Below are 11,489 nucleotides of genomic sequence, written 5' to 3'. Positions count from 1 at the left end.
AACACTAGAAATATGTAACTGTCCAAAGATTCAACCGATGCCAGAGGATGGGCTTCCCATGTCACTAGATCAGTTCATTTGCTCAGGTGTTGTTCATCCAACGCTGATGAAGCATTATAAAAAGTTCGTCGCCGATAAATATAGACAGGAGAGTTAAGAGCAAGTACCCTTGACGCCCGTTATTTTCATGCATAGAGAGCTTTTATTTTGCATTCCTTCTATCGTATTTTTTAGTTAATCTTTGCAATAAATGAATCATAGTCTCTCTTTTCACGTATATATACGAGTCATCAACTTTTTCTTTGCCATACAGTTTTTTTTAATCTTTGATAATTAGCATGTAATTTACACGGTTAACTTACGTAGGCAATGTTGGAGTTGGAAATGAGAACATGGACAATTCAATTAATTATCACAAGAAGAATCTGATTCTTCAAGGACATGCTATGCATTAAAAAGCGGTAAAAGTATCTCTTGGAGTTTGCTGATAATAATATTTAAGTGATAGTTTCGTGATATGTTCTTGTGGCGATATATATGATGTCTTTAGAATAGCTTACTATGGGAACAAAATTTACTATTGTGTGATAAGTATGTATTTCTTTAATTTTCATTGTATCTGTGTGAACTTGCTAAATAAGTATTATGACATATTAATTTGTCATTTTGACATTCGAATATTCTGTAACTATTATTATCAATTTTGTGACTTTTGTATTTACATGTGGAACTTGTTTAATAATTATGTTGAACTTTATGCTTAGTCTTAATTCATAACTCCTTGGTTTTGTGATATATATTCACTTATATTTTATTAAAAACAATAATAATAAAGATACATGAGAATAATAACTTCTTTGTATCATTAGTCGTTTCAATATATTGATTATTTTTTTAAATAAGAAAATTTAATCTTTGTACAAGATTTTTCTTATGTGTATAAGATAGTTTTTTTTTTTTTCTTTTATCAATGTATGATAGTTTGGGATGCAATTTTGGTTGCATTTTATATATATACACCGTGTTAACTAGTACATGGACTTTTGAACTATCAAACACAATCCATCCATATTGGCCACGTTAAGTCAATCAAAATTTGACCACTTCGAGTTATAAGCTCACCAAGTTTCAAAAACACCGTTAAATCCTTTCACACTTGATACGCATATTGGTGTAATAAGCAAACTTAACTCTTTGTATAAACATGTCAAACCAACTTAAATTGATTGCAGAGTATCGTTTCACCGACACTTTCTTTATCTGTAAAGGTCCAGTAGCTCTTGACCTATTACAACCTCTAATATTAGTGATAAAAATAAATTATTGTTCTTATAATCTTATACACACAGTTTAAAGCATATTGATAAGTTTGGAAGATCTCATTATCATTAATATATGGCTCAAATTGGTACTTGAAATTTAATCTAGATAATAGAATGAGATTCAATGAATTGTTCCCAAGCTTTGTCTCCCCTTCAAACCTATATGTGACGCTATTAGACTTGTTTGAGATTGTTCATCTCCTCACTCGACCAAGTCAAATTCTCTTTAGTCAATTCAGTTATAACTTTTAGACTTCTTGCTTACTCATTGGCAGTGTCGTCTAACATATCTAAGAGGTTATATTTGGGCAAATGCATAAACAAACAGAGAAAGGTGACCACTGATATTACTGAATAACAGCCTTCATTCATTTATTGTATGGCCAGATGGCTTCTGCATTTACACCTGTTAGATGAGCTTTGAACTTTGCATATGAAGTTAACAGAGCTGAAGCAGATCTAGTTACACCTGTTAGATCAATACTATTATATATGTGAGGATGCCAACTAGCTTAATTGGTAAGCACTACGCTCAAAATCCACCTTTGTCTACTATATTCAATAAACATTTATCAGACGTGCATATTGCTAGCTATTGCATATGTAAGAAAACCTACATGAAAGAAAATGGGGTTTTCTGTCACTGGTTTTCACTTTTGCTTGTGCCTTTGCGTAACATGGACCAATGTTTGTTGCCTTACATGGTTAGGATGTGATTTACACAGATTGGGGCCCAATCCTCAATTGAAGGCATTCGAATGGAATCTCTATAGAAGGCATCCAAAGTATACTCAAAGCATCTTAACTGCCCACGCACTTATGGTTAGTTACTTAAATGTATGGTAAAATTTTGAGGACAAAAGGCCTGGAAATATACACAAACAAGCTGAGACAAGACTGCCAATGCTATCTATCAGACAGATCTTTCCTTGTAAAATTTCACTCCACTAAGAAGATTTTTCGAATCCAGAGAGTACTATAAAACAGTTTCCTTGTATTCAACTGTAAATCATTCCTACTTTGGCTAAAACTAAAGGTAAGGCATGCAAAGCAATCAATATCTTTGGCATTATGACAGTTCTTGAAAGAGAGATGGTCCTCCAGCATATTTATGATACAAGACAGAGAAGAGGACACCATAATGGCAATTCTTGAACAATAAACCTTGCATGAGGGGCCATTGGGAAAGGAGTGCCCTTTTAATCCTACTTTGCTATTCCAACCAAAAAAAAGGCATCATGCCCTACATAATTTATTGAAAAATTCCACCAAATTTGAGACTAGCAAATATTGCAAGAGCATATTTTCATACCAGAATCACCAAAGAGTTCTTCAAGAGAATTGGTGATCGATTCCTTGCTTTCTATTTCTCATCTTAGTGCATTGGTAACGAGATATGTATGTGCTAACCAGCCTCAATTATAAAGTCGCCAACCTTATGAAATAATACCTTGGTGTAATCGCCAAAAAAAATGGTTTGAGAGGGCGTCATAATTAGCCTTACCCAAAAGATATTAAATAAGAATTGGAAGTAACATTTTCTTCTCTTTTTTTTTTCCTCTCTCTCATTTACACTTCTATAAATGATTCATCCTCTCATTGTCTACCTTCTACCTTGGTTTGGAGAATGGAAGGGCAGGGTAAGAACACTTGGCATGTTAAGGTGCCACACCATGATCCTGGAGCAATCAGCAGGAATTCCCTTCAACTTAGTCTCATCTTCTAGGATGACTTCATGCACAAACTTGATTGAATCCTGAAATCACCATCGCCAACAAGGCTTAAATGAAGAGGCTTTATAAAGAAAATGTGGCGGTGGGTAAAGAATGGAAAAACCACCACCAGTTACTACTAGGACATTAATGCCATGTTGCCAATCCTAATTAGGCGAGGGAGAAACATCTGGTAAACATATTGCATGGGCTAATAATTGAAACAACTGTTGCCAATTAGGTGGTTGATAACCTTTCTTATAGTATAAATAAATAACCCTAAGGCCACCGGATATCACATCAAGAAAGCATCTAATACATGTGTCACTTAGCAATGCAATTGATTGATAAGTCAATGAAAGAAAAATGAAAGAGATGGAAGCAATGCATGAGTTAACACATGATCTTACTAGCTAATCACCGACTATGCTTCATGTTTCATTTTAAGATAGAGTTCATGTAGAATTAGAAATATATTTCACCAAGTTCAAAGAATGAAGATAAAAAATTCTTCAAATGAGAACTATATTCACAAAAATGGCAAATAGAAGTTAGATTTGCTTTGAAATCTTTTATGCCACTTAAGTGTTCGATAATTATAATAAGAAAATGCTGAAAGCAAACCTGTGATGTGTCAGGCAATGAAGTAGGGCGCCCCCACCTCTCAGGATCCCACAATATTGAGCTATTGAATGCAAAGCCAGAAATATTTATTTTGGGGGGTTTATGGTTCTTGTCAGTACTACCGAGCAGCAACTTATTGTCATTGTTCAACTCCTCTAAGATCCATCCTTGTACCTTTGATGAGTTACAAACTGGGCCATCCACAACCACCCTTTTCCTGTTTGTAGATACCATTGCTACTGGCCATATCCCAAAAACCCTAGAATTTTGAATAAGAGGCATTAACACTATTTCAGTTGTTGCTTGAGAAAGCGAAAATAGGACAACACAGTCCAACAGTTGGTGCTATATGCTATGGTCAAGTAGCATGAATGAATAATCAGAATAGTTTGGCATCAGTAGCAAAACTGTGACCGTTCTTTGACCATGCATATTAAATTGGGACAATTGAGTTTTTTAACAACCTCTACTGGAGTTTGAAAACAATTACACGAGAGACACCATAGAACCGAACATAACAGGGAAGATAAATAAACAATTACATGAGAGACAGAGATCTTAACTTGACGTATTGAATTCACTGAAAAAGGTACGGTCCAATTTGTGTATGTCGGTAATTATCAAATAAGATCCTAAAAAGTATGTCAGGTAAAACTACGAGTTCTGTAGCTTGCAAACCAGGTAATGTCCAGAACAACAAAGATGCATGTGCAAGAGATGAAGTGAGGGACAAGAAACCCTGGTAGGGGTCTTTAGAAAAGAAAAAGGTTTTCTTGTTACGGATTGGTTAGTTTATAGAGACGGCATCACCTTTGCAAAGTGCAGGGGCAACTTTTGCATCTTTAATTCTACAATTTCTGTTTTGATTGGTTATGAGTGATTCAATGATCAAAATTCATCCAATTTATTAAACCGATCAGCAATTTCTTGGGATTATAAGAGAGAAGAAAAACTAAATATTTTTAAGAGCAAGAATTGAGAATCTTTATCATTATTAACTAAGCAAGGGTTGAGAATTTTCAATACCAGCAAAGGGCCAAGCAAAGGTATCACACCTACAGAATAATCAATCGAAGAGAGTATATTTTTCCTTTCTCGCGATGCACACTGCCCGCGCTGAAAATAACGCCTTTTGAGGCATATTTGCATGTTTAACGCCTCGAATAGAAAAAGAGGAAAGAAAATAAAAACAGAGAAAGCATCAAATTCGAAGATCTGGTTAATTACCTATTTTGATCATGTCAAAGTTCCAATGTTGCATTGCCAACCCACTCTAGCAATGAAGTAATTTATCACAACTACAGAATGAAAAAATCGATTTTCGGTTGAAAAGGTCAAAAGCTGTGGAAAGGAGCAAGACTTTTGCCTTTCACTTTTCTTTAGCAAAGTGACGAAGATGGGAAATCTCAATGAATCGGATAAGGATTGGAGCTGCAGAGATGCTAATATTGATTCGAGCTTTTAATTTCGAAAACAGATGGCAGCAGGAAAAAAAAACGAAGAAGAAGGCAGAACGGGCGTACTCGATATGTCTTATCTCCTCGAAGAATTGTAGGTCGTAGACGTTGGATGCGGTAGCGAAGTGAATGATCCCAGTGAGTCGGTGGTACTCGACGTGACTAAGGGCGACGTTCCGCTGGTGGTCGGCCTCCGCCTCCGGGTCGGTAAAGTTCTCCTTAAAGGTCAAGTGCCTGTACATGACACCGGTGTTCCGCAGCATAGCTGCTGTGGCACCAGCATCCTCGCTCGCCTGAACGACGATCCACAGCAGCGGCGGCGGCACCAGCCGTAGAGTGTGCGCCAGCCGCCGCAAGAACGCACCTCGGAACCGGTCGTCGCGCCGCGTCGTCGTGACCAGGATCAGCAGCCGCTCGCGCGGTGAAGGCGCCACCGCGGCTGCCTCGCGGGGCGGCGGCGGGTCGACGTCGTTGTCGGCGGGAACAGGCACAGATCTGGAGATCTCAGAGAGGGACCTGTTGCCGGTCGACCCGGCAGGCTCGACAACCTGCCCCGCGGCCGCCAAGGGAGCAGCCGGGACGACGACAACGACGGGCGGTCGCTCGGCGGCGCCGATGGAGAAGAGACTAGCTGCGCTGGGCGGCGCGAAGCCAGTGAAGAATCCGATGACGAAGCAGAGCGCGAAGTGGACGAGCGCCTTCTTCCAAAGCTGGATCCTCTTCTTAGATCGATCCAGCGAGCCCATCTCCCTCGCCGAAGACGCGCGGACGGAGAACCGGAATCAATTCTACGAATCCCACCGACAACCACAATAAAGAATAAAAAAACCACCGCAAGGGCCGGAAACACAGCACGAAAACAGAGCTGCCGACCAGGTGCTCGACGGAATGTCCGAGAGAGAATGAATGCCTCGAAGGAAATAGGAGGAGGGGGGCTCGCAGCAGCGATGGCCTTGGAGTGGAGAGTCTCGAAGGAAACCCACCACCTAATCGTTTGGCTGGACCATAGAGGAAGTGAGGGGGTGAATCAAGTAAAGGAGGAGGAAATTTGGTATTGGAACATTAACAAACGGAGGTCAAAGTACAGCAGGAATTAGGCATGTGTGCTGGCGGAAGAGGAATATGATGGGAATACACAGGATGATGCAAACTGCTCCTCTAGAACATTTTTCATCTCCCGAGGTCATTTCACTGGAACCATCGTCAATTGGACATTGAAATGGAAGTATGACAGCGTTGACTAGGAGAGATGGAAACGTTCATTTACGTCTCTCGGCTCTTTTCAATTACATTAGCAAAGTATTTTACGTTGTCAATTCCAATCATTCTAACTTATTTTACAAACTTCAACATACATAATTAAATTAAATTTTGTCCCTGTCACACCAGCTGTTGCAATTTGTGGATGTTGTTATCTGAACTAAATGCCAATCGCGTAGCCTGGTCCATGATCTGATACTGATTGATAATAATAATAATAATTTCTATAAAATGAGCTTTCAAATAATCATTTTAGTTAATTTTATTATATATTAACGGAGTAAATAAGTGTAACGAGAAATGTTCAACCATTCCACGCGCTAATTATAAACCCGCCTCGCGATAACCTTCTATTCCCGGTAACAACGTATACGGCCAACAGTTGCCTCCTTTATCGCTATTTTCAGGCCAACAGCAAAAGCGACACAGCCCGTTAATCCATCGACGACACATTTATAGATTTCTCGCGATCTCTTGCCCCCTTCGCGCGCGCTCCCTCTCCTCCCGCGCACGCCCCTCCGCTTGCTCTCGTCTCGCCGGTCGCTGCCACAGCGCGAGATGGAGGGAAACCTGCTGTCGCCGCACATCCGCTCCGCCAGCGACATTGGCGGCTACCCGCAATGGGTCATCTCCAGCAGCGGCAGTGGCCGATCCTCCTCCTCCTCCTCCACCTCTGCTGCCGTTTGCTGGAAGCGCGTTGTCATTGTCGGCGGCGGCATCGCCGGATCCGTCGTCGCCAAGTCCCTCCAGTTCGTCGCCGACGTCGTCCTCATCGACCAGTACGTACTCGTAAACAAGTCGGAGGCGACGCCTTTATCAATGTGGCCTCCTCGATCGTGCTTGAAATGGGAATTGTTTCTTAAACAGGAAAGAGTACTTCGAGATATCGTGGGCCACCATGCGGTCGATGGTGGACCCGGCGTTCGCCGACAAGGCGGTCGTCAACCACGTCGACTACCTCGTCAACGCCAAGGTCGTCGTCGCCTCCGCCGTCAACATCACCGACACCGAAGTTACCACCTCGGACGGCCGCCAGTTCCCCTACGACTACCTCGTCATCGCCACCGGCCACTCTGTCTCCTCGCCGCAGAGCCGTAGGGAACGAATGGACAAGTTCAGAGAGGCCAACGCCAAGATGAAAAACTCGAGCTCCATTCTCATCATCGGCGGCGGCCCGAGCGGCGTCGAGCTCGCATCCGACATTGCGGCCTCCTATCCGGAGAAGAAGGTGACGCTGGTCCACAGCGGGCCGAGGCTGCTGGGGTTCATAGGCTCTAAGGCCGGCAGCAAGGCGCTGGAATGGTTGCGATCCAAGAATGTGGACGTGCTCTTGGAGCAGACCATCGATTTGGACACGTTCCAGGCGAACAAAGGTGTCTACATCACGTCGGCCGGAGAGGCGATCGCCGCCGACGTGCACTACCTCTGCGTGAGAAGGCCCCTGGGCTCGGCGTGGCTCAAGGAGTCGGTGGTGAAAGACTGCTTGGACAAGTACGGGCAGCTCATGGTGGACGAGCACCTACGAGTTAAGGGCTTCAACAACATCTTCGCCATCGGCGACATCATCGACGTTCCGGTAAGCACAGGTCATGGCGCGCGCAGACGAAGAGAAAATTACCCCCTTTTTTCTTCGAAAATTGAAAATTTTGATCTAAATCTATCAATTTTAGTCGCTTGACTCAAGTTTAATTATGTGCTGGACAGGAGCGAAAACAGGGGGTGTTGGCGCAGAGGCACGCGATGATCGTGTCGAAGAACTTGAAAGCCCTGATAAAGGAGGCGAACGGGGGAAAGGAAGCGAAGCTGGGGAAGTACAGGCCATCCATGTCGATCGCGATGGTGTCGTTGGGGAAGAAGGACGCGGTGGCGCAGCTGCCGTTCACGACCATGACAGGGCTCCTCCCTGGGTTGATCAAGAACAGAGAGCTATTCTTGAGGAAGACGAGGAAGCTGTTGGGGCTAGATCACGGCTATACCTTCTTGTGATGTTGGGCATGCAGTTGCAAACCTTGTCTATGCCAACTTTGTTTGGGTTTGCTTTCATAAAGAATTATGAATTTCATACGTAGAGAAAGTTATATTATTCTGGAGATGAACCTCTCAATTTATGTACTTCTAATTTATTTAGTAGTGAATTAAATATTAATCGGATGAACTCGTGTCATATATATTATAAAACGGTTATTTATGAAATATATATATATATATATATATATATATATATATATATATATATATATATATATATATATATATATATATATATATATATAGAATTGTTATGCTACGGACTATTTTTTACGGATTGCTACGGATTTTGTCATGTCATTTTCATTTTAATTTTTTAAATGTAACTTTTTTTTTTTTTCTCTCCTGCTTCTTCGTTCTCGCCACGCCTCATCACAGCGCCTCGAGGCCGGCCACCCGCACATCACCCACCGCCACCCACCCATCCTCACCCGACCGCTGGCCATCTGCCCACCGCCAGCGGCCTCCGGCCGCCTGGACCCACCCACACTATAGGCCATGGGGTGAACCCGTCGAGGATCGCGGCATAGATCCAGCGCTATCCCGGCCGTGTTGGGCAGGTGACTGGATTCAGGCACCTTAGCGACCGGATTCCGGTGCCATAGCGACCGGATTCCGGTGCCAAAGCGACCGGATTCCAGCGCCATCGCGTCCGGATTTCGGCACCATCGCGTCCAAACTATAACATGAATCCGGTCCATTTATTCTTGTCGCGGCCGGAATCAGGCGCCATCTCGGTAGGAATCCGGTCGCTGCCAGACCCCGCTGGTTCGCAGCAGGATTGCAACCGAAATCCGGCCGAAATCCGGCTGCGATCCGACCACCATGCTATCGACCGCGATTGTGGTCGGATTTCGGCCGGGATTCTTGCTGTCGGCGGGTGGCCACTGGGTGGTCGGCGGGTGGCGGGAGGCTCGAGGCTGGAGGCTGGAGGCAGGGCGATCGATGGGTGGTGGTCGGTCGGCCAGAGGCGAGGAGTGCTTGCACAATCGCCACATAGCAACGAGAATGACGATGGTAAAAAAATAAAAAAATAAAAAAATAAATTAAATATCAAATTGCATGTGTGGGTTGCGGACAAGTCTGCATGTGCATGTCCATACTTCAACAAAATCGTGTATATATATATATATATATATATATATATATATATATATATATATATATATATCTTACTATTTTATTAAAAATCTTTCCCTTTTACTAACTAACTTTGGTGAAACCTAAAATGAATTTACATTAATATCCTTTTTTCTATTCCCACTAAAAATAATTCCAAGGTTTATTAGTAATTCCATAAGCGAAACAATAAATGATCTAAAGTTCGAGACTCAGCTGCTGTATATTATTATGAATTTTTTTATTATTAATTTTCTCTTATTATTTTATATAAAAAAATATAGTTCTCTTTAGTCCTACATCTTAAAATTGACAATACTATGATAAAAAAAAACTTCTATAAATATGTTAAGCCGACAATGTTAAAAAATATACTTTTCTTAGTTTTTTTTACTAAGATAAATATAATATTAAATTAATATTTTTCATAAAGAAGTTGTAAAGATGATATTCAAAAATCCAAACAATTTGGATTTTTAAAGATCCAAATAATTAAGATTTTTAAAAATCAGATATTTTATCCAATATGATTTCAATATATTATATTACACATGTGACGTATGTGCACGATCACTAGTATATATACAATGACTAGTATATATAATCAATATTAGTCTGTGAGTAATTGATATGACGTCACGAAATCTTTCTACTAATCCGTATAAATTAAAAAGCGCTCCTGTAGATATATTTTTAAATTGATCAAAAGCATAGACTATTTTGATATTTATAAAAGATACATGTAATTATTATGTGCGCTTTTGGTTCTACTCCTTCTGCAAATCTAAGGGTGCGTTTTTTATTTTCATTTTCTGGAAAATGCATGTTTTCTAGAAAATAGAAAACAATTTTTTGTTATTTTCTATTTTTCTAGAAAACGCTAGCTATTTTTTTAGAAAACAATCACGAAAAATACAAACCAAACACCATTTTTTAGAAAACGCGCGTTTTCCAGAAAATGAAAATAGAAAACACACGTACCAAACGCACCCTAACTTTTCTCATTCTTAATTTTCTATTATTTTTTTTCTATCTCCTAAGCATGTAATCTCTCTTTTCTTTCATCCCTCTCTTCTCTTTTCTTTTCTTTTTCTTTTACATGCATGCATACATAACGTGGGTCTAATATATAAATCATATCAAACTCATAACGTTTAGGATTTAGTTAATTTTTTCGATAATATTTTAATACTTTCAAAGAAGTCGAAATAAGTAATGAAGGACATTGTTGAACTCCTTACAGCCTTAAAAATTATAAAACCTAAAATAGTTGCAATTTAAACTCTCTAAGTTGATCAGTGAGTTTTGATTGAAATTCACTATTAGACCTAGACAAGTCTGATTTGAACCATTTCAAATCCTATAGATTTTTGAGGTTGCAAGGAGTCCAACGGTGTCCTCCATTGCTTATTTTGGCTTCTCTAGAGAAGATAAAATATTATCGAAATAATCATCCCAATGTGGGCCTAATTTGAACCATGAGCCTGATTTGAACCGTATCAGACCCACGACTCCTTACAACTTCAAAAATTCACAGGTTTTAAAATTGGTCCAATCAGACCTATCTAAGTCAATTAGTGGGTTTTGACCGAAATCTACTGATGAATTTAAACAAGTCCAATTAGACACATTTTGTTAGGACCAAAAGTAGCTAGAGGGGGGGTGAATAGCTCGTCGCGTGCTCGTTGCTCGGTGTTGCTTGTTGTTGCTTGTTTCTTCAAGAATGCGCAGCGGAAAATACAGAAACAAATGCAACAACGCTAACACGGTTGGTTTACTTGGTATCCACCTCACAAGAGGTGACTAGTCCAAGGATCCACACCACGCACGCACCCTCCACTATGAAAACACTCCTTTTCGGTAACTACCGAGGGCGGAGTAGCCCTACAAGACTCTCAGTACAAGAAGAAAGGAAAGGGAAACAAAATACAAGCGCAAAGCTTACAATGAGTACAGAAAACCCTAAC

General features: G+C 40.8%; 2 protein-coding genes across 2 annotated transcripts; one reads left to right on the top strand and one right to left on the bottom strand.

Annotated features, from left to right (window-relative positions):
* Window positions 1-2,737: 2,737 nt before the first annotated feature.
* LOC122015861 (beta-1,4-xylosyltransferase IRX9-like) lies at window positions 2,738-6,202 on the bottom strand. Its single transcript, XM_042572928.1, has 3 exons — window positions 5,182-6,202; window positions 3,659-3,917; window positions 2,738-3,078 (listed from the first exon to the last, which is right to left on the bottom strand). Exons 1-3 carry the CDS (start codon window positions 5,859-5,861, stop codon window positions 2,926-2,928), a joined length of 1,092 nt encoding a protein of 363 aa, XP_042428862.1. The 5' UTR covers window positions 5,862-6,202; the 3' UTR covers window positions 2,738-2,925.
* Window positions 6,203-6,933: 731 nt separating this feature from the next.
* LOC122039080 (apoptosis-inducing factor homolog B-like) lies at window positions 6,934-8,367 on the top strand. The gene is made up of 3 exons (XM_042599092.1): window positions 6,934-7,154; window positions 7,243-7,951; window positions 8,080-8,367. The coding sequence occupies exons 1-3, from the start codon at window positions 6,934-6,936 to the stop codon at window positions 8,359-8,361; spliced, it is 1,212 nt and encodes a 403-aa protein (XP_042455026.1). The 3' UTR covers window positions 8,362-8,367.
* Window positions 8,368-11,489: the final 3,122 nt, after the last annotated feature.

The sequence above is a fragment of the Zingiber officinale genome, chromosome 1A (assembly GCF_018446385.1).
Source record: "Zingiber officinale cultivar Zhangliang chromosome 1A, Zo_v1.1, whole genome shotgun sequence".
Lineage (NCBI taxonomy): Eukaryota > Viridiplantae > Streptophyta > Magnoliopsida > Zingiberales > Zingiberaceae > Zingiber > Zingiber officinale.
Note: the sequence above shows the minus strand (reverse complement) of the source record. Positions and strands in the feature narration are given on the sequence as shown.

Excerpts from the sequence above, each read along its gene's own strand:
- LOC122015861 (XM_042572928.1), bottom strand. The coding sequence starts at position 5,861 with ATGGGCTCGCTGGATCGATCTAAGAAGAGGATCCAGCTTTGGAAGAAG. Across the intron at positions 3,918-5,181 it reads GAGGAGATAAGACATATCGA|GGTTTTTGGGATATGGCCAG; the intron begins GTACGCCCGTTC and ends TCAAAATTCTAG. Across the intron at positions 3,079-3,658 it reads CATTGCCTGACACATCACAG|GATTCAATCAAGTTTGTGCA; the intron begins GTTTGCTTTCAG and ends TGGTGATTTCAG.
- LOC122039080 (XM_042599092.1), top strand. The coding sequence starts at position 6,934 with ATGGAGGGAAACCTGCTGTCGCCGCACATCCGCTCCGCCAGCGACATT. Across the intron at positions 7,155-7,242 it reads GACGTCGTCCTCATCGACCA|GAAAGAGTACTTCGAGATAT; the intron begins GTACGTACTCGT and ends TTTCTTAAACAG. Across the intron at positions 7,952-8,079 it reads GCGACATCATCGACGTTCCG|GAGCGAAAACAGGGGGTGTT; the intron begins GTAAGCACAGGT and ends TGTGCTGGACAG.